This window comes from Rhinatrema bivittatum, chromosome 4 (assembly GCF_901001135.1).
Source record: "Rhinatrema bivittatum chromosome 4, aRhiBiv1.1, whole genome shotgun sequence".
In the NCBI taxonomy this organism is placed as follows: Eukaryota; Metazoa; Chordata; class Amphibia; order Gymnophiona; family Rhinatrematidae; genus Rhinatrema; species Rhinatrema bivittatum.
In genome coordinates, this window is record NC_042618.1 from 60306611 (window position 1) to 60330191 (window position 23581).

The window sequence follows — 23581 nt, forward strand, 5'->3', positions numbered from 1 at the left end:
CAACATTCTTCATTGAAACCCCAATGGTTCTTTTCATACAAGCCTCCTTGCATGAAAAGAACCATCTGTCCTGCATTAGGCCAGTCAGCACAGCATATTAAAAGGCAACCTCCCTGGATTTTTTTTTTCAAGCACTTTGATGTCTCTGCTGGAATACAGCTTCTTACATGGAACTGCAGTGATGTCAATGCAGGTATAAAACTCCAGAAGTAACATAAAAAACTAATTTTTTTGCTTTTGCATTATGTTAAAAATGTAAAACACTGATTTATGTTTAAAAAGTACTGATTTTTAAACATAGTGTTTCCAAAATCGCAGGCTGCCATGACATATGATTACAGTGTTTATTTACAGAATTTTTTTTTTTTTTTTTTTTAAATCCATGATGGTCTTCTTTTAAAGTAACAGACAGATAGAATAATATCATGATTATTTTGTAAAATGGAGATTTGTGCTACTGGAAACAGATGGCTAGCTGGAGTGATGCTGAATTGTGCATATCGAGCCCCATTAAGCCTTGAATTGTAGAGTTTAAGCCAAACGAGCCAGTCTCAAAGAGTTTGTTTAGGAAATCATTAAAAGAAAACTGTGATGCTAAAAATAAGTACAGGTGCAAATGAACAGAATAAAAGCTTCCTACTATATGTTTGGGGGGGGAAAAAAAGGATAAATGCTAAGGCAATTTGTAAATAAATCCAGGTGTATAATCAGACTGTGTTAACTTGCAGTGATATCCTGCTTTGCTGGAAGAATTCTTTTTTCACAGAAAGCATATAGGTAGCCAGGACATCCGCTTTTCCCGTGCCCACCCTTTCACAAACATTGCAATAAACACACGAACAAAGAATGGGATCAAACAGGCCACAGTCTTATTACATGTAACAGCCAGGAGTCCGAGCCACCCAACAGAAAAAACAACCAGCCGAGAGTGACCATCCACCACCAACCAGCAAGATGGGCACCTCCTGGCCACGAACCTGTTAGTTGACATCACTGACAATAACCATGCCCACGATCGCTGCCACCTCCCAGCAAGAAGTCATGCATGTAGACCCCTGCCACTAACCAGCAAGGAGCCAAATGTGGTACAACTGCACCCAGTTGTTTCCACAGCAATTCCTGACATGACCACAGTCAAGCAAGCCAGCCATTAACACCAGGCTGATCTCCCAATCGGCTCGGGATACCCGCCCCTCCCCCAAGCTGTGACAAGAAAACCATAACCCACCATAACAACAACTCAAATAAGGGCGGGCAGGTGGGATGCAGCAGCCGATAGCAATGGCAGGCAAGTGACATTCGCCCAGCCACGTGCAGCCACCAAATTACCCTAACTCCTCCCACTCCCGACAGTCCCAGCCCCCCTGGGAACCAATCAGTCTCCAAAGCCCCAGTGGTTTGAATTCAAACCACACACCTCGTTCTAACAGACTGGAGAACCAGTCCCCCAGAAACACCTTCCCCCCCCCACCCTTTCCCTACCAACCAGGCCTGTTGACGAAGCAGGACTGGGACCATATTACTTCAGGTAGTCAGGTACAAGACCTGCCTGCCCTACCAAAAATGATGCATTTCATTCCATGAGGATAGTCTGGGGAATGATACTCTGGGACAGATATACTTAGGGTTTCCTCCCATTTTAAGTCTAGGTGGAAAATGTTCAGTGTACATGACCCTATATGTTCTAAATACTGAGTAACTACCCTCCTTAGTTGCTAGGACTGGTGCTAACGTTTTTGCTGCCCTGTGCTGACAATTACTGAGCTTTCCCCCCTCCTACCCACACACATATATTGACTCGCAGACACACAGGTTCTCTCTCACTCTCGCTCACCCAGACCCATGCTCTCAATCACACACTCATGGACATATGCTCTCGCACACACGCTCTCAGTAAACACATACGTGCTCTCTCTCACACGTGCGTACATTGGCTCGCTGTCACACTCACATGCTATCACAGGTTCTCTCTGTCTCATGCACATACATACTCTCTCTTAGTCATACGCTCACAAACAGACATGCTCTCAATCACACACTCACAGACATATGCTCTCACACACATCACACACATGCTCTCTCCACACATGGCTTCACACACATGCATTCTTTCACTTCCTCCCCAGGAAGCAAATAAGGCAGCAGCAACCTCCTCCTTTATCCCCTGCAGCCCGAAAAAAAAAGAAGAGTCTCATGGGCCGCAGGGGCTGTTGCTCTGCATCCTGCTGCTGCGCCTGTCACCAGTCCTCAGCCGCAAGTGGAATGGGCTCTGCTCACAGCCTGCAGGGTGTCCTCACACCTCGGCTACGAGCAGGGAGGGCTCTGTTCATGGCCTGCTGAATGTCCTTGCTCCTTGGCCGTGAGCTGGTTTGGCTTCGCTTGCTGCCCACCGGATGTCGCCGCCCCTCGGTCACTTATGTTCCAGTGGTAGAGGGGAACCAGAGAAGAGATGATAGCGTCAAAGTTGATGGTGCATGGCACACTCCGTTTCAGAGTTGGTGGTGTCTGTGCACCATTGTGCTACACCCATGGATACCTTCAATGTCTGTCCTGGGCCCGTCAACAAAAAAAGCCCATCTTCCTCCAGCAATCTAAATTTTTATTAACTGATACCTGTTGCCACCCCTCCAAGGGACCCATGGTCAGTAGAAGGGTATTAGGTACCCTAGGCAAACCTTACAGCCTTGGACACATGCCCATCCCCCCACTAGTATACACACACCCTCTGCAGAGACACACACACATAAATTATGCATTTATAACAATATGGAATTACCATTATAATATAGTAAATCTCCCATACCAAAACAACCCTAATTTCCAGCACTCAAACAGTAAGAACCTTATCTATAAAAAGGCAACAATGTGCATATTACACCAGGTCCTAGAACACCAATACACCTCCTATTAGGAAAACAGAACAAATCAGACTGCTATAGATTCCTACACAGAAATACCTCACAGACAGACCCTGATGCCATACCGAATAAAGAGACCAGAAAGTATAAATAGAAATGTGTTGAGAAGAACGGAACTGGAACCCGCAGAGCAACAGTGGAAAAATAGAAATATTACCATTCTTCATAAAATATTAAATAATAAAACAATCATAATAGTAAAATCACATAAATAAAAAGAATAAATATTTCAAACCAAAATTTCCCAAACACCATAAAATATTTCAAAACAGCAGACACATCAAGCACTAAGCAATAAATAAAACAAACAAGGATTAAAACATTCCTTCTTTCTATTCCTGGGATTTATGTCCAGATGCCCTGAGATTGTTGTGGATTAATGGGGAAGAGGAGGGAAAGCTCACATACATACACAACCCTAATCAGGCTCCCATTCAAACACACACACACACATCCCAGGCAGGTTCTCATTAACACACACACACGTCAGGCAGGCTCTCATACACACACAACCCAGGCAGCCTCCCAATCACACGCACACACACACACTCACACATCCCAGGCAGGCTCCCATTCACACACACATCCCAGGCAGGCTCCCATTCACACACACATCCCAGGCAGGCTTCCATTCAGACACACACACATCCCAGGCAGGATCCTATTCACAGACACACACACACATCCAAAACAGGCTCCCATTCACACACACATACACAAACACACACGCATCCCAGGCAGGCTTCCTTTTTCACACAAGGGCACACACAATTAGGCAGGCTTTCTCTTTCACATAAAATACATGACCTGACATGGAGTGTTCTGATTCTTGATTCCCATAGTAAGTTTTGAACTTGCTTCAATCCCAACAATCTTAAAAGCAGGCATTCAAGTTTAGTTACAACTGTTTGAAATAAGCAACGATTAACATATTACTTAAATCTTTCCTTTGGGCTTTCACACTCAATCAAACTTTTAATGTGACTGCATTTTTTAAGCAACCAGATGAGCGGCCACATTAAAATTTTGATTATTGAGTATGAAAGCCCAAAGGTAAGATTTGAAGTAATATGTTAATCATTGCTTATTTCCAACAGTTGTAACTAAACTTGAAGGCCTGCTTTTAAGATCTTTGGGATTGAAGCAAATTCAAAACTTACTATGGGAAGCAAGAATTAGAACACTCTATGACGCAGCAGCCTGTTTGGCAAAATACTGGTCATCGTCGGAGAACTAAGGAGAATTATGGAAAATTATACGATCAGCTTCAGTAAGGAGAATCACAAGATCCTTACAAGTTTATTAAGATGAGCGGCTACATTACATTTTTGATTATTGAGTATGAAAGCCCAACGAGGGTCCCGGAGCGAACCCGCGGGGAATCACGTGACGCCGCGTCACTCCGATGTGGCGCCGACGTCACGTGCTCCTCGCAAAGGAGTTCAGAAATGGCGTCCTGACTCCCCGCTGGATCACCAGGGAGTTGTGGTAAGTCTTGGGGGGGGGGGATTAAGGAGGGTGAGGGGTTTAAATTTTTATTTAGGATCAACAATCGCGATTTCCAACGTATTCAACATAGCTATGTTGAATAAGTTGGAAATCCGATCGTTTTCGCCTCATCACTTTTTTAAGTTAAAAAAAAAAAATAAGTTGCGTTTTACATTTAAGTTCAAAACGAATGCACACCCCTAGTGGAAACTATTCTCAAGATCAAAATCGTAGAGCATATAGAAAGACATAGTTTAATGGAACACAGTCAACTTGGATTTACCCAAGGGAAGTCTTGCCTAACAAATCTGCTTCATTTTTTTGAAGGGGTTAATAAACATGTGGATAAAGGTGAACCGGTAGATGTAGTGTATTTGGATTTTCAGAAGACGTTTGACAAAGTCCCTCATGAGAGGCTTCTAAGAAAACTGAAAAGTCATGGGATAGGAGGCGATGTCCTTTCGTGGATTACAAACTGGTTAAAAGCAGGAAACAGAGAGTAGGATTAAATGGTCAATTTTCTCAGTGGAAAAGGGTAAACAGTGGAGTGTCTCAGGGATCTGTACTTGGACCGGTGCTTTTCAATATATATATAAATGATCTGGAAAGGAATAAGTCGAGTGAGGTTATCAAATATTTCTTGTGAACCAGCATGATGGGACCACAGTCTTGAATGTTGGTATATAAAAAAGTTAAATAAAAATAAAAAAAAAATATGCGGATGATACAAAACTATTCAGAGTAGTTAAATCACAAGCAGTCAAAAAAAGCAAACAGAATGTTGGGAATTATTAGAAAGGGAATGGTGAATAAAACGGAAAATGTCATAATGCCTCTGTTTCGCTTCATGGTGAAGAACGCACCTTGAATACTGTGTACAATTCTGGTCGCTGCATCTCAAAAAAGATAGGGTTGCCATGGAGAAGGTACAGAGAAGGGCGACCAAAATGATAAAGGGAATGGAACAGCTCCCATATATGGAAAGATTAAAGAGGTTAGGACTTTTCAGCTTGGAGAAGAGACGGCTGAGGGTGTTACGATTCCTCTCGTAGCTGTGCTACGGGAGGCCTCTCACCTTCTCTGGAGGCCGCTCCGAAGCTGGGGCCTCGCCTGAGTAATCGTCCAGATCTTGCTCCACAGCCTGGGAGACCTTCGGTGTCAGCAGGACCTACCCGAGGCTTACTCCACTGCAGCCCGGATACTCTGGTGTGGGCCACGCCCTTCTCTTAAGGGGCGGGCCGGCAGCTCCTCTCCACTCTTGTAGGGCCAGAGAGGTGTGGCCCATCTGGACTCCTTCCATGCAGTTGCCTGCTCCTGGGGTATAAAAGCTCTTCTCCAGCACTCATGCCTGGCCTTGCATTGGAGTTACTCGTCTCTGGAGGTCTCCTTGTCCAGCGCTCCGTCAGGCCTTCGTTCTTTGTTCCAGCTTGGTGTCCGGTGTCTTGCACATTCCTGATGTTTCCTGATGTTCCTTGGTGTTGGTTCCTGTTGTTCCTGTTCCAGTCCTCGCTCCTGACTGCCGGTGTGCAGTACCTCGCCTCTGACTGCCAGTGTGCAATACCTCACCTCTGACTACTGGTGTGCAGTACCTCGCTTTGACTGCTGGTGTGCAGTACCTTTCTCCTGACTGCCGGTGTGCAGCACCTTGCTTTGGACTGCCGGTGTGCAGCATTTTGTTCCTGATTCCTTGTCTTTAGTACCTTGTTCTCTTCCTGCGCTGGTCCCACTCCCGCGGTTGTAGGACAGGGTGGTCCATGACCAGACCAGTGGTACTGGCTGTGTAGGGCGCCCTGAGGGACCATGTCAACTTTTGAACCTCCCAAGTTCCTGAGTCTACGTCTACAGTCTACAGTTCCTGAACCTTCGTTTGTTCTTGTCCTGTACTGGTTCCGCTCCCGTGACCAGGCCAGTGGTACTGGCTGTGTAGAGCGCCCTGAACCTTGAGTCCGGCCTGCTGCCTTTTGCCACCCCAGCGGCAGGTCCGAAAGGGCTGGGAATGGTCGGAGGACTGTTCATTACCAACATTCCATAGTTGGTTCCAGATGCATGCAGGTCCAGCTGGGGGTCGGGCCGTCTCTCGAGACCCATGCTGTCACAAACTACACCTACCCTTGGCGCGGTCCTGATCCACCTGGGATTGTGCCAGGGGCCCAAGGGCACACTCCTCTAAGGGTGACCGCTCTCCCAGTGCTCCCCATAACAGAGGGGGGATATGATAGAGGTGTTTAAAATCATTAGAGGTCTAGAATGGGTTAATGTGAATCAGTTATTTACTCTTTCGAATAATAGAAAGACTAGGAGGCACTCCTTGAAGTTTGCATGTGGCACATTTAAAACTAAATGGAGAAAGTTCTTTTTCACTCAGCGCACAATTAAACTCTGGAATTTGTTGCCAGAGGATGTGGTTAGTGCAGTTAGTGTAGCTGTATTTAAAAAAGGATTGGATAGGTTCTTGGAGGAGAAGTCCATTACCTGCTATTAATTAAGTTGACTTAGAGAATAGCCACTGCTATTATTAGCAACAGTAGCATGGGATAGACTTAGTTTTTGGGAACTTGCCAGGTTCTTATGGCCTGGATTGTCCACTACTGGAAACAGGATGCTGGGTTTGATGGACCCTTGGTCTGACCCAGTATGGCATGTTCTTATATATATATTACAGGAGGACCTTGCAAGACTGGAAGATTGGGCATCCAAATGGCAGATGATATTTAATGTGGACAAGTGAAAGGTGTTGCACATAGGGAAAAATAACCCTTGCTGTAGTTACACGATGTTAGGTTCCATATTAGGAACTACCACCCAGAAAACGATCTAGGCATCATAGTGGATAATACTTTAAAGTCGTCGGCTCAGTGTGCTACAGCAGTCAAAAAAGCAAACAGAATGTTAGGAATTATTAGCAAGAGAATGGTTAATAAAACCTAAAATGTCATAATGCCTCTGTATCGCTCCATGGTGAGGCTGCACTTTGAATACTATGTACAGTTCTGGTCGCCACATCTCAAAAAAGATATAGTTGTGATGGAGAAGGTACAGAGAAGGGCAACCAAAATGATAACGAGGATGGAACAGCTCCCCTATGAGGAAAGGCTGAAGAGGTTAGGGCTGTTCAGCTTGGAGAAGAGACGGCTGAGGGGGGAATGATAGAGGTCTTTAAGATCATGAGAGGTCTTCAATGAGTGGATGTGAATCAGTTATTTACACTTTTGGATAATAGAAGGACTAGGGGCATTCCATGAAGTTAGCAAGTAGCACATTTAAGACTAATCGGAGAAAATTCTTTTTCACTCAACGCACAATAAAGCTCTGGAATTTGTTGCCAGAGGATGTGGTTAGTGCAGTTAGTGTAGCTGGGTTCAAAAAAGGTTTGGATAGGTTCTTGGAGGAGACATCCATACACTGCTATTAATCAAGTTTACTTAGGGAATAGCCACTGCTATTAATTGCATCAGTAGCATGGGATCTTCTTGGTGTTTGGGTAATTGCCAGGTTCTTGTGGCCTGGTTTGGTCTCTGTTGGAAACAGGATGCTGGGCTTGATGGATCCTTGGACTGACCCAGCATGGCAATTTCTTATGTTCTTATGTAGACTACACTAGTGCATTACATAGATGTTGTACAATCCTTTTAAAGGGAACTTCACATTCTTGAGTTCTTCTAATGCCAAAGGACTCTTATACCTTGTAATATCTCCTTTTGTCAGCCACCCTATGCTTCTGATTTTGGTTCATGGGTGGGTAACCATGCATTAGCCCCAGCAAAGGGTTTACAATCTTTGAATAGTTTTTCATAAATCATCTGTAATAAACACCAAATCTCAGGAAACAACTCCCTTCCTTAGCTGAGATTGGCTGGACATGGCCAGGTGGTGAAGGTAGCTTTCTTATCAGATTCTGTGGCCACTCCTTCTTTAGAAAAAACATGTCTAACATACTTAATCTCAAACTGACAAAATGTATATTTGTTCAATGATAATTGTAGGCCATATTGTGCCAAATGATCAAGGACCTTATGCAATGTTTTTTCATACTCCTCTAGGGTATTCCCAAAGACTATCAGGTCATCCAAGAACACTGGCACTTCTAATAGATTCATGCCCCTTCTGTCATTGCCATTAACCAGAGACCCCTTGAGGGAGTTGATTAAACTGATAAAAAATCCTAGTGGTAATATAAATGAAGTTTGTTCTTTGTCAGCCTTGCTCATGAGTATTTTATAATACCCACTGTGTAGGTGCATTGACTCCCAGTCACAGAGTCAAGGACATCCTCAACTTGTGGTATAGTGTGCTGATCATGTGTGGTCATGGGATTTAAGGTATGATAATTAAAACATAGTAGTGAAGTCCCATCCTTTTCCCTAATAGTTGCAATGGGAGAGGCATAAGGGCTATGGGATTCAGAGATAAACTTGGCCTACATGAGCTCCTGCAGGTGCCTTCTCACATCAGCTAAGTCACCTGGGCATACCAAGCCCAGCCATAAGAAAAAAAAAGAGCACAAACCTTTTTCTCTTTTCTTGGTGGCTTTTTTTCTATTTTCTGTAAAAAAAAAAAAAAAAAAAAAGGCAGATACCCAAGGGTTTTCACCCCCTTCTCACTCAGGGTGTGCATCTGTGTACTAAGACTATTTTTAATGCATTTCCCACAGAAATTCCTCTTTTAGTCAAAGTCCTGCAATTTAGAATTTTGCCATTATTTATTTGTAAAGTAATATTTGACTGTAATTCAGCAGTAGGAGTCATGGAGTTATCATATGCAAATCTCCAACCTGTAACTTTGACTCATACCTCTATGATAGGGGTTTTGATCACCTCCACAGTAGGGGTTCAGTAACCTTTTCAGTCTTGCCGTGACTTTCTCAGACTGCTCATGTTACACTGCCTCTTCCATTTGCATTCATTTGAATTGCAGCATGCTTTCTATTCCTTCCCCATCAACCCAGGAAGATGTTTCAAGTGGATACTCATGTGGCAACAGACAGAATCATAAGAGATCCAGGAGGGCTTGAGGAGTGCTCACATGCTTGAAACTAAGCATTTGGGTGCAGAAATCCAAGCGAGCAATACATGATTGGAGGTGAGATGCCAATGTGTGCTAATCTGATGATCTTAAGGTAGGAAAATAAGCAATAGAAAAAGCCAGAGGAATACTAGGGTGCATAGGGAAAAGCATAACCAGTAGGAAAAAAAAAAAGATGATGTGGGCTAGCCTGGTTCAATTTCCAGCCTGGGTCTTCTGCTCCCTGGGTCAGCCTGAGCTAAGGATGCTGTATAAGCAATGGAGGCCCAGACCCTTGGGTAGAAGAAGTCATAGTGATCCTGCAGTGGCAACACCTAGTGGCCGGAATTGAGGCCTGTGTTTACAGGATTCCAGAAGGAGCCATGGTACTTGGCCCCAAGCTGAAGAATGTCATGTCAATGACTGTAAATTGGGAGAGGAGAGATAATCCCCAGCACCACCTGTGGCAAATGGTACTAGCTATGGTCAAAAAATAAATAAAAAGGGAGTGATAGTGCCATTGGTGAGACCCCCAACTGGAGATTATGTCCTAAAGGCTCTACTTTTGTAAGGATAAAGGCATCATACAGGCTCCAGAAGCCCTATGAGATGAGACTTAAGTACCTAAATAGCTATACTCTACAGCAGTATTTCTCAACCCAGTCCTCAGGGCATACCTAGCTAGATTAGCACTGTGCTAATCTATCTCATGCATATTCATTGTGGATATCCTGAAAACCTGACTGGTAAGTGTGCTTCGAGGACTGGGTAGACAACTACTGCCTTGGAGGAGAAGAGAAATAGGGGATATTGTGCAGGTATTCAGATACCTCAAGGATATAAATAATGCACAAGAAGCTCTACAACAAGAGGTCATGGTATGAAGCTCCCAGGGGATAAATTAAGAAGTAGCATCAGAAAATATTTCTGCACAGAAAGGGTGATGAATGCATGAAATGTCATGTCAGTTGATGTGGTGGAGGCAAAAACAGTACAGAATTTGAGAAAGTATGGGATAAGCATACAGGATACCCTAGTTAAAAAGAAGTGATGGGAAAACCTGAGATCAAATGGGTTGATAGCATTGGACCAAGAAGGATACTGGCAGACTAGATTGGCCTTATGATTCTATATTCTATGTTTCTGTGAATTTACTTTCATTAGCAACATAACTCACCTCTCAAGTGACTAATTGATTATAACTTTGTTTTTGTTTTAATGAAGGTTTTATAATGAGAGCACACATGGGATTGGAAGAGTGGAATAAGGGGCCTGGATGTTCTATTTCAATTATACACACCAACATGACCTGCTTTTGGAAGTGTAATTTGTTTATTTTGATACTAAATGGTGTTGTATTATCTAAAAGCACCCCAAGCATGAAAATTCTTATTATGAATTTGCAATCCAGGGACAGTAACTAACATGATAAAAACTCAGTCCCACTACATAAAACAGTGGAAGAACCTGTGCACTTTTGGGCTTTGCTCAGAATAAGTAAGACCCAGTATACTTTGGGAAGTATTTGTTGCATAAAAGAACATGGGAAAATACTCTGAGAGGCAGACAAAAAGGCAGGAAGAGCCCGGGGGGGGGGGGGGGGGGGGGGGGGGGGGGGGGAACCATGCTGGGCAAGATACATAGAAAATAAAAAGAAATTGTTATGCAAAAAAATGTTAAATGGGAAATAACCAATACAATGCAATGCTATTTATATTTATATATTGCCCTCCTTCTAAAGAGAATGCAGAGCAGTTCAGTGCAGTCATTATTACAAACACATTTCACACAATCACCCCATCCTATTTAAAATAAAAGTGCAGCAACGATCCATGCATTTATATAAAACACAATCAAACCTGTTTGGATTTAAGACACCGTGGGGCCAATATACTAATCTGTTTTCCGACAGACACAAAGCGGGAAAGATCTTTTAGCACAACTGGCCCTCTGAAAATTAAAATAAAACTTTATCATTGTAATATCAAAACATGCCCTTAGGCAGACTCCTGTACTAATGTTTGATGAATTTTGCTTTCTAGGTGCAGTTGTAGGTAACAAGGAAATATTTTTGACATGCATATTGCATAAGTCTTATAGGGACCCGTGGTTACACAATTGATGCCACCCTTTTGTCTTCTGCTTCTCTTGCTAAATAACTGATGTATAGAAATTATAGCAGAAGATATTGTTTTGCAAATGAAAGCAGTGGGCATCAGGCATAGGTGTGTGAGATCAGCCATTGTTCTACCCTGCTTTTATTTTGTTGCTATGGTAACAATGCAGCCTGTATCCCATATTCCATTGCATCAGAATCTGTGTGGATTCCAGTTTATAAAACAACGGTAATCCTTCTCCATCTTGTGATGGATTTTTATGACTCTGAAGTACCTGCACAAAGTGGTTCATAGTTTGTTAGCTTTAATTTATATTTTTGTTAATAGAAAACACAGAAGGGTACACAAGAATGCATAGAGTCATGACTTCATTTCAAGAGATGCTTATGGCAGTCATGCTTGAAAACATATTTCAATATGCTCAATTACATAACCACATAATGCAATCTAATTAAGGGGGTGGGCTCCACTGACTGCACCTGTTTGTCCTCATGCATGGATTTTAAAGGGTTTGTGTGCTTTATGCTTCATGCCTATACAGTCCAACATATATTAATGGATTTATCTCATGCAGTTCACCTGATAGTTATCTTCTATCTAATGAAAAGTTCTTATATAGAGAAAAAAGTTTTTCCCACATTTTGTGGGTATTCCATTCCAGGGACTGTTAAATGATTCTATTGTGGTTTTTGTCTTATCATAGTGGGTGCAGCAGTACCTCATAAGTTTTAACATTTCTTTTAAGCCTGGCTACATATTCCTGCATGGGCTGGTACTTTTTGATAACATTTGGAAAACTTGCTTTACTGGCCTTCTGGGACATATTTCTTCATAGGAACTTAAACAACTGACAGCACAGACACTGCCTATCCCCAGAGACTTGAGGAGGGAAATGAAGAAAAGGGTAACTTTAGGTGTAACATTTCTGCATGGGTGTAACCTACACGGAGCAGCAGTTACTATCCTTAACAGAATGCACGTGAGTAACCTGCTCGGAGCGGCAGTTACTACCATAAGCAACTTGCTGGGCAGACTGGATGAACCATTTGGTGTTTATCTGGTGTCATTACTATGTAATATTTAAAAACCTAGCTGTCACCTGATGAGCCTTTCCCCAATTCTGCCAGGCTTCCCTCCAGCCTGTGCTTTCTGCGGCCCGTTTTCCATCTACCATGCAGGGCCTCCTTGAAGTCCAGATGCCTGTGAAACTCAAGTGGGCATGCATGTCAGCTGGTGCGCACATAGCAGGCTCTAACAGCCAGACACTACTCTCGAGATCCTAAGCGTATTTAATATTCAGACAATTTACAGGTCAGCCTGGGGGTACTGCCATGCAGACAGATCTGCGGTCAATTCCCGGCTCAGGTCGTCTGCTCCTCAGGTCATCCAGGCCTGGGGATCTGCAGAGGGTAATGTTCACAGACCCTGGGTGCAGGGGGAGCAGGTGGGGAGGAGGGAGTTATAGTCATTGCGCAGTAGATACACCTAGTGACTGAATATAGAACCGATCGGCCCGATTTTAAAAGGGCCACGAGCGTAAATTTCGGGGAATACGCGCCGAAATGCCAGGCGTGGTCTGGGAGGGGCAGGGGCAGGGGGCGAGCTGGAACAGTGCCATTCGACGCTTTCCCGGGGAAGCACACGCCAGCAGCTGGCCAGCGTTCAGAGATTGCTTCTGCTCCTGAGGGGCAGTAAGTAATCAAACAAAAAAACATAAGAAGCTAGGAAGGAGTTAGGGGTCAGAGAGGAGAGGAGAGGGGAAAGGCTAGGAAGATTAGGCGCGTGGCTTTTTAAAATTTCCATCCCCCCGCACACGGAGGAGGCCACCCACCCACACGAGCGCTTGGATGTTAAAATCTGCAGCGCATGTGCATGCAGATATCATATTTTATAACACATGTATACTTTTGGGCGGCATGCCTCTCGGGGGTTTTTACTTGGCTCTATAGGGATTGTGCCTCATCTTGGCTTGCAATTAGGAGATATTTAGCTGAGGAAACAGATCTCATGTCACTGCTTTTATCGTCCCCTTTATCCCCGGGGGGGGGGGGGGGGCGCCGGGCATGTTGTAACTGCCCTCTTATTTCATGCACTGTCAAGATGTGGAGAGCACTTTGTAGAGGGCGTGGTATCATAAGCAAGGGGCTATGTGCTTTCTCCCCTCTCTGGAAGAATCCTGCTCTATCCACTCATTTATTCAGGCTGCCAGACAGTGGTGTGCAGCTGATCTATGTTATTTGGGTCATCTCTATGAGGGGGAAAGGCTGTCTTTTTCTGAGCTTCAGGATGAATTTGAAAGCTCGGCCCACACTCAAACTTACTACGATTTCCTGAAGCAGAAGATAGATAGGAAGGAATGGGAAGGATGGCGCTGGGTCTCTCCCACATCCCTTGAGCTTGCTTTTACTACGGGATTTATGCGTCAGAAGACTAGTTCTTTCTTGTATCTTGCCATTATTCAGACATGGGTTGATAGAGAACCTGTATTGAGGGTGGAGAGGCAATGGTGCACTGATCTGGGGATCCAAATCAGCTCGAAGGAGTGGAGGGGGCATTTGGTGCAAAGTGCATAAATCTACTCTCTGTGCAAAGAGGGCTGAATTATTGGTTAGGCTACCCATGCGCTCTTACGGATTCCCATTGTTCTTTTCAAAACTTTCCGCCTCTTCCTCTCCACTCTGTTGGCTAGGCTGTGGTCAGCCTGGGTCTTATCTCCATGTCTGGTGGAGATGCCCTATCATAGCAGCCTTTTGGTCACGGGTGGGGAGACTTATCGAGCAAGTGACTTGCTGTTCTTTCCTACTGAACCCAGGTCTTTGCCTCCTCGGACTGTGGGGTTCTCAGAGGATCGATAAACTTTGTTATCGCTTGGAGATGGAAGTCCGTCCCAACTCTAAAGGACTGGACAACTCAGGTTCATTCTGTAGCATTATTAGAGAAATTAACTTTTATGTTGTGGGACAATGTACCTTATTATGATAAGATTTGGGGCCCATATTGGAAATTTTATCATTCACTTTAAAGTTTCCTGTGTATTAGGAGGAGGTTTCCTGTGACCCTGTCCCTTTTGCTTACTTTGTGCTTATTAACAATGTTATGTGTACGTTCTGACTCCGTCTCTAAATAAAGAGTTAAAAAAAATGATGTTGTGGCCTAAGTGGCTTTACATGCTGCAGGTTTTACCTATTTATCTGCAAAGAAGGGATATTCGGTTGTGTTATGCCATGCTATCTAGGTTTCTCTGGCAGGGGAAAAGGGCCAGAATATCAATTAATTGTATGTTGGGGGGAGGGTGGCGGGAAGGGGTATTGGGGGGGGTCCCTATAATTCAGCTTTAAAATATAGCTTGTATTTTGCATCTCTTGCAGGACTGGCTCTTCATAACATCTACATTTACCCCTCGCATCTGGGAAGAAGGGTGGGTAGCGCCTTTAGGGCTTCATTTTGTTCTACACGTGGATATCTTGGTTTTGCCCACCCACATTAAGGCACATCACATTGTTTTATCTGTTAGGCGTGCATGGCGTTTCCTATGTGATAGGCTACGCCATGACAACTGGGAGTCAGTCTTTATACCCTTAAAGGGAATGAGAACTTCTTACTGGGTTAGCAGTCTAAAGCTTTTATTGAGTGGGCATGGGAGGGGCTATGTCATGTTGCGCAAATGGTAGAAGCAGAAGGTCAATTTATTTCTCCTCAAGATATGGAAATTCAATTTGGGATGAATATGGGGCATCGTTTTGCTTACCATCAATTGAGACATTATTGGAAATCTTTGACGAGCACTAATCTTCAGGCACACTTTAAAATACAAGTTGAGAAGTTTTTTTTAAATTAGAATACGGTACAAGATGCAAATTTCTCGTCTGTATAAGGTATTATCTTGGCTACAAGACACACGTTTGTTTCTTTATTAAATAAATGGAAGGCTGAACTTCCGATTAAAATGATAGAGAAGCAATTGGTTTCGGCTTTTACAAAAATACCAGGATTGGTGGGGAATGCAACTCTGAGGGAGATGCAATATAAATGTTTGTTGAGCTCTACATGCCCCCAGTTAGGTTGCTAAAAGCAGGACTCCTACAAACCAATCTATATCCCAAGTGTTTCTCAGCTAGGGGCACTTTGGGTCATTATATTTGGACATGTTCTGTAATCCAAGCCTTTTGGGGCAAGTTGCACAGGTGCCTACAATATGTCCGTAGGGGTTCTTTCTCTCTTTCCCCAGAAAGTGTGTATTTGATTGCAAAGAAGCATTTGTCAAAGTGGTGGGGGCGTCCTTTTTTGCATAAGGTTTAGTTGCTGGGGAAGAAAGCGATACTCTGTGTGCTGTACTACAGACAGTCCAGATTATTGGGCATGGAGGAATAGTTTGCATTCTTTAATGCAAATGGAGAATATGGACACCAGTAGATCATTTAAATGCAAACTGCGGTTTATAGCTATATGGCATAAATATATCCAGTCGCTTTCCCCAAAGGTGAGAAGTATGGTGCTTAATTACCCTTAATAATTGGTGCTTATATCTTTTGCTGTTGAACAGGATTAGTCAATAGGTATATACTGTTATGTTTGCTCTCTCATTTGTGCATCTGCTACCAGCTATTCGAGGGTGAGGGGATTTGGAAGGGATGGGAGGGTTGGGATGGGGAGGAAATATAGTAATAATATGTCTGTAAGCTGTCATTTGATCTTTGCTCATCCTGATGTGCAACAGAATTCCAAGCACATCAGTGTTTCTCCTAGGATAAGCAGGATGGTAGTCCTCACATGTGGGTGACATCATCCGATGGAGTCCAGCACAGAAAACTCTTGTCAAAGTTTTCTAGAAGATTTGACAAGCACACCGAGCATGCCCAGCTTGCCACTATCCACGTGCCCTCGCAAGGTCCCCCTTCAGTTTTTCCTTTTCCACAGTTCAGTTTCCGCACGGTTAGTGGAGCTCCACTTCTTTTCTTGATTTTTGTGTACAATTCAAGTATTTTTCCTTCCATAGTCGGGACCCCCTTCGCGGTTGGTGCCTCCTCGGCGCAGTAGGTTCATAATCCTTTTTTCTACTCCTTCACAGTCGATCCCCAGCATCCCACTTCGTGGTGGTCGCCGGTCATCAACCACACGTCGGGTATTTTTTTCATGGCATTGCCCGGCTTTCATTGGAGCCCCCAGTGCCCGCAGACCATGTCCATCACGGATCCACATGAGGTTTGTATCCTTTGCCTAGGGGCTTCGCACGATGTCTGACAGTGTCAGCTGTGTGACCAGATGACCCCCAAGGACCGTCGCGTGCGCCTTGACAAGATGGAGAAAGTTTTTGGTTCCAAAACATCCTCTCCATCCACGCCCGCGTCTGAGTCATCGACACCGGGGGGGGGTTGAGGGGAGCCTCTTGATACACTTCCTGTCTAGTTCTCCTGCTACATCTTCGAAGGATCAGGGGAGCGGTGATCAGTCTTCCATGATATCACCGGTTTCCAGGACATCAGGATCCTCAGCTTCCTCAGTGCCGGGGAAAGACTGGGCCAAGCACCGTGGGAGATCCCGCAAGCATCAACACCGGTCGCCATTGGCATGAGGCTCTGCTTTCCAATGTGGTACCAGTGGCTGCTGTACTGCCACTGAAGCAACCACGTGCCTCGGAGGCCCCATCCTCTGAGATACCCAGGAGTCCCAGGCGTTCCCCACCCAATATCGGTGCTGGGCACTGCGCCTTCTCGGAGAACCGAGGAAGAGCCGGTGATGCCTCATCCCCCTCCCTCAGTCCTGGCCTCACGGGACTTCCAGGAGGAGTTGAACCACAGGGTGCACACCGTGGTACTCAGAGCTCTACAGTTTTCATGCTGGTTCTGAAGCCTCCGCCGTCTCTCCTGGCACCTTTGTTCGAGCATATCGATGTCCTTCTCGACACCCTGCTGACACAACCAGTGCCCCATCGTCTACTGCTGCCCCCCTCAGGAGCTATTCCTATCATTGGATCCTCCGAGGAGGAAGACGTGGCCAGCACTGCATTCCCAAGGCCTTGGTTCCCCAAGCATTTGCCCGGGCCTGCTGGCCTCCTGTGCTCCTCGGTCCCCCCCATTGCTGGGGGAACCGTCGATTCCCAGGGGGCCCTTGGTGCCTCTGAAGCCATCAGAGGCCAGGGCTAGAATCTGCCAAAGGACTCGCTCGCGCCAGCTCCGCGATGGCCTTAGTGAGCAGGAAGGCCCTTATGACCCGTGGGGGATGATTCTTTGGCGTCTTCATCCAAATTCTCAGATGACCCCCCTCTCTGAGCCTTCCCTGCTGGAGGAAAGGCATCAGTCCGTCCCCCCCCCCCCCTCAAGAGGCCTTTCCTTTGTGGAGTTCGTCAGGGCCGTGGCAGAGGCTATTCCCTTCCAACATCTCACTGAGGAGGATGCGCAACATAAGATGCTGGAAGTGCTACAGTTTGTCGACGCTCCCATGGAAATCGTGGCAGTTCCCATCCACAACATCTTTAAGGATCTTCTCCTTCGGATGTGGGAACACCTGATTTCCATATCTCCAGTCAATAGGAAAGCAGATGCCACCTATTTGGTTCAGCAGGCCTTAGGATTTGAGAGGTGGCACCTCCCTCACCTCCCTTTTTAAGGGAGTCTGCCCTTAAAAAGGCCAAGCGCACCTGTACTCATGCCTCTGCCCCTCTGGGACAAGAACATAGGGAGCTCGATGCTCTGGGCAGAAAGGTCTTTCAGAGCACTATGCTTATCACCCGTATTGCCGCCTACCAGTTGTATATGACCCAATACAACTGGAACCTGAGGAAATGAGTCCAGGACCTCGCAGAGAGCTTGCCGCAGCAACAACAGGAGTCGCTCTCAGCTATTGTTCTGCAAGGTTTAGAAGCTGGCAAACATGAGGTGAGGTCCACCTGCAATGTGTTTGAGACTGTGGCTCGAGTAGCCACCGTGGGCTTCGGCATCCATTGAATGGCCTTGCTCCAGGCTTCTGACTTCCATCTGGAGGTGCAGGAGAAGCTGGCTGACCTCCCCTGCAAAGGTGACAACCTCTTTGGGGATAAGGACCGGGATGCAGTAGCTCAAATGAAAGATCACATTGAAACCCTCCAACAGCTCTCCGCTATCTCTTCGGACGCTCCTTCCTCTGTCAGGAAATCTTCCAGGCCAAGTTCCAGGAAGTCCTTTTACAGGTAGAGGAAATATTATCCTCCAGCCTCTCAAGCTCGCATGCTGTGCACTAGGTCCAGGAGCCACTCCTGTCAACAGCGAGCACCTAGGTCTCAACCAGCACCCCAGCAAGCCCCAGCTATGGGTTTTTGACTGGCGGTGAGGGAGCATGAGTCAGCCAAATGTATCCCCGGTACCGGATCCCCCAGTAGGAGGCAGGCTCATCAGCTTTGTCCACAACTGGGGGGCCATCCCTTCGGACCAATGGGTCCTCACCATAGTCCTTCAGGGGTACCAGCTCAACTTCAATGGCTCACAGGGAACTCTCTCCCATGTCCGTCGTGGGGTTAATCCGCCCAGCAAGTCATACTTCGGTGAGATGTCTCCGCCCTTCAGTCAGCAGGAGCGGTAGAGCCTGTTCCTCTCCCTCAGCAGGGCCAAGGGTTCTATTCGAGGTATTTCCTAATTCTGAAGAGAAATGGAGGCTTGCGCCCCATTCTCGACCTCAGGGCATTGAACAAATTTCTCTTAAGAGAAATCAGGGCACTCTGATTCCCCTCCTCAAAAGAGGAGACTCACTCTGCTCCCTCGATCTCAAGGACGCTTATGCTCACATAGCTATCTTCGCCAGCCACAGAAAATACCTCTGCTTCGTGGTGGGGAAGGATCACTACCAGTACAAGGTACTGCCTTTTGGTTTGGCCTCAGCCCCTCGCGTCTTCACCAAATGCCTAGAACATCTTCCCATACGTGGATGACTGGTTGATCAAGAGCAAATCCCGCACAGGGGCGCTGAGTGCTTTAGCCCTGACAGTGCAGACTCTGCAATCCTTGGGGTTCATAATCAACTACCCAAAGTCTCACCTCTGCCCTTCTCCTCAGCTGGACTTTATAGGAGCCAGACTGGACACGGCGCAAGCAAAAGTGTTTTTGCCCCGGGATCGGACTCTTGCCCTCGCCTTGTTGGCAACCTTCGAGGTAGATCTTTAAAAAGTAAGCTGGATTTTATAAGATATGCACGTAGCCGTGCGTATCTTATAAAATCCAGGGTCGGCGTGCGCGCGTCCCGGGGCTTTGCGCACGCCAGCGGCCTATGCAAAATAGGCGCGCCGGCGCACGAGTGCCCTGCGCACGTAAATCCAGCAGGATTTACGCGCGCAGGGCTTTTAAAATCTAGCCCTTCATGCGCAGGAGCCGGGAGGTGACTGCCCACCTTCTGCTCTGTTTGTTGGGCCACATGGCAACTTCTGTCCATGTTACCTCTCTCGCCCGCTTGTGCATGTGAACACGCGGATCGTGGCATGCTGGGCATGCTCAGTGTGCTAGTCAAAGCTTCTAGAAACTTTGACAAAAGTTTTCCATGCCGGGCTCCATCGGAAGATGTCACTTACATGTGAGGACTAACATCCTGCTGTCCTAGGAGAACACCTGTTACAGGTAAGCAACTGCACTTTCTTTGTAATATTCTTGCTTACAATAAATTAAATAAATTATAATAAATTAAATAGTACACATGCAATTGCTTGCATGATTTAAAATTTCTGCATACGTGCACTGCTATGTGCAAATGCACTTATACGGGCTCTCACGCACTCATTTTAAAGTTACCATCCCTTTGCAGATGGGTTTTGCAGTGTCCTTTATGGAAAGGCATGTAAGTAGCACACGTGCACCCTGTGTAGCACAAGAATAATCTGTAATGCAATTACATGTATTTCTAAGGCAGTTGAACTTTCCATGCTCTGTCCAGTATTGTAGACTTATACACGGCAAAAAGCAGTACTCACTCTCCATCAGTTAAGAATACTCATGGTATTATGCTGGAAACCCTTTAAAATGCTTCCCTGCACATCTGGGAGCAAGTGTGTTTGAGAGAATCAGAAATGACCTCACCTGGGGAGGCCTGGATTGGTTCCAGGTGCTTGTGACATCAGCTGGTTGAGAATCAGCTGGATCCCGTGTGTATTCCTGTTGCACCTGTGTGCTTTTGAAATATTGCGCAGTAGAAAAGATTACAGCTGCCTCCAGTGAGGGAACGTATGTAATTCTGAGGAAGGTTCGTGAGCAAACAAGTATTTTCCAAAATTGTAAATTTCCCCTGGAATCAATTCTGCAATTAAAAACAGCTTTGAATGACTTAAAGGTGAATTTTAAAAGCCCAAGGTGCACATTAATCAGGGGATGCGCAAATATTTTTTTGGACCGGCATACACTGAGGGGATTTTAAAAGTCTCACGGATATGTGTGTAAATGCCGCAGCACGCACATCTCAGAATTTCTGATAAGGAGCGGGGTGGGGTGTGGTCTGAGCAGGGCATGAGCAGGACACTGGCAATTCCAGGATTTTATCCTGAAATTTGTATGTAAATACTTACGCGCACTGGCACACACCGGGATCCCCTGCCATGTAACTTTACTTCTGCTATGGATGACATGTAAGCGCTAAAACAAAAAAAATCTAGGCAGATCTGCGGGGTTTTAAGGGTCGGGGCTAACAGTTGGGAAGGAAGGCTGCTAAACCAAGGGGTTTTGAAGACCTCTTCCTTAACTGGGAACGAACTGGGAAAACTGGCAATGGCGTCGGCTCGCATCCCTTTTAAAATTTTCCCACTTACGTGATAGAAGTGGGATTTGCATGCACGTGCATGTGCCTGCTTAAGATTAAGTGCACATGTGCACTCGGCCAGGCTGTTTTATAACATATGCGCATATACGCACGTATGTTATAAAATAGCTGCATCCCTGGGTGCAGGCCAACACACGGGCACACAAGTGCGCCTGAGCTTTGGTTTTAAAATTCACCTTTTAGTTACACGTATATATTTTGTCCATCTGAAAATGTATTGTAATTTTAATAAAGAAATTATGTGCTGAAAGAGAATGCTGAATTCCTTAATAATTCTCAAAGAAATTTCCAGAACATTTAGAAGAGTCACAGCCAAGCAAGCTCATGGAAATGCCTCATACTGTTGGAGATATTACAGGAGGGATTGTTGCTGTTGTTTTTCTGTCATCATCACTTAACCATTTCGAAGGCTTGAATGGCAGTAAGCTGCTGATTGAATGCTTTTAATTTGAAAGGCACCGGTGCATCCCTTTCCTAAGAAGTCTGCTCCCTACGGCAATCACATCGCTATGCTGATTTGCTGCAGTGTAGACTGCAGCGCTTACAGTCTGCCCTCCCTTTTTTTTCTACCTCCTCCCCCCTCCACCACCACCATCGCCACCTCTCCCTTTCCATTCTGCTTACAGCATCAGTCTGTTGCCAGTGCAAGTAAGCAGCCGTGATACCCACTAACCCATCCATGCTTGGGAATGCCTAAGTGATAATACATTGCCTCAGAAGACAGCACCAGTGATTCCAAACTCTCCCCACCCCCCCAAGATGCAGGACAGTGCTGATTCTACCAAGATGGACTGCCTGTGGAGCAGCTGGAAGTGTCAGGGTATTATACACATTTTAGTCCTGCATGCCTAGTAAGAATGGAAGGAGGCTGTATGTCAAAGTAGGATCCATCCGTTTTGCATTGTTCACCTGTGGGCCTTTGCATGCTTTGTGTTCGGAGCTTTTCTTTGGAATTACCTTTTGGTTTGTGTTATGCTCTTTCGAATTCCTCGTCTCTCTTTAGCTTCAGCTGTTACTGTTATGTTTTTTGGGTTTTTTTTTAATACGGTGAGGCATTTTATTCCATTAAGAGTGAACATTGTTCCAAACTCTTTGATCTCTATGTAGCCTTTTATTTGTTTTTCAGCCTTTGCCATTTTGTAGTTCTCTTCATTATGCTCATTAATGAACGAGTGTGAGCAGGCTAGAGCTTTTCTTTCTATGTGGTGTTCTGAAATGTCGCGCCAGTCTATTATTTGGGAGCCTCAGCGCATCCCTTTTTTTTTTTTTTTTTTTTTTTAAAGCCGGACACACCCATTGCCAGATCTCTGCTGGCAGCAAGCACAAAGAGAAGCCAGACCAGGCAATAATGGTGAGGTTGCTGAAACAACTGTGGAGGCACCTCTACGTGTTGCCTGTTTCAGATACCATTCTCTTTTTAATAAGGGAGTGCTTGGTATTAAAACCTGTGATTCCTGGATCATCTGCTGTTTATATTAGGACAATAAAGGTTAACCTTTCTTCACAACAAAATATATTTTGAAATGATCCATGGTAGCACTGGGTGTGGCTACCATGTAGCTCGCCTTAAACTGCTTTTCAGCCATTTTTGTTCCTCGTCACACATTGCAGCCAGCATCCGTTCTTTCTTTTCATATAACACCTGAGTCTGACAGCAGTTAGTGGGCAGTTAAGTGAAAAAATGTATAGATATGGATGTGGACCTTCCAGTATTGATTTTGTTTTATATGAATGCCACTGAGGCTTTTTAAAAATTATTTTAAAAATATTTTCTTTGGGGGGGGAGAGGAGGTTGCAATCTTAAAGCTGTGTTTTAAGAGTCAGATTTTCGGCATCAAGCAACATCTCATTAAAAGTGCTGGGTGCCTCAGCTGCAGCCTCACCTCACAAATTAGCTAAAAATTCTTCTGATGGGAAAATTCTCAGGAGAAACCTTATGATTTCATTGTTAGGATTAAAAATGTATTTCAGTGCATGATATGCTCTCCTTTTCTAAACTATTCTTTTTAGTTCATATATATATCTTGACAACATTATTGCTAGTTACAGCAATTAACCTTTTCAATGCGTTTGTCAGAAAAAAGGCTATTGAAAAAAAGTAAACAAATATAGCTGCTAATCCTAAGTAAGCATATTTTCAGCATCCTCTATCTAAGTCTAACTAGGGTAATAGTCCCAAAAATGAATTGATGGCATATATTAATGTGAACCTAGCTCTAATAGGAAATAACTTTGAATAACTGTATAACTGCTGTTAATACTATGAGACCAATATTCAAACGGCACTTA

General features: G+C 45.0%; 1 protein-coding gene across 3 annotated transcripts in view; it reads left to right on the plus strand.

The window, feature by feature from the left end:
* RTN1 (reticulon 1) overlaps nt 1–23581 on the plus strand; it is a 357288-nt gene that overhangs the window by 220638 nt on the left and 113069 nt on the right. The window contains exon 1 of one of the 3 annotated variants that reach the window (XM_029598192.1): nt 21983–22112. The exons of the other annotated variants lie outside the window; for them this stretch is intronic. Coding sequence (XP_029454052.1) covers nt 22052–22112 — 61 coding nt within the window. The 5' untranslated portion in view covers nt 21983–22051. Of the gene's footprint in view, nt 1–21982; nt 22113–23581 lie in introns of those variants that run through there. 3 annotated transcript variants of the gene reach the window in all.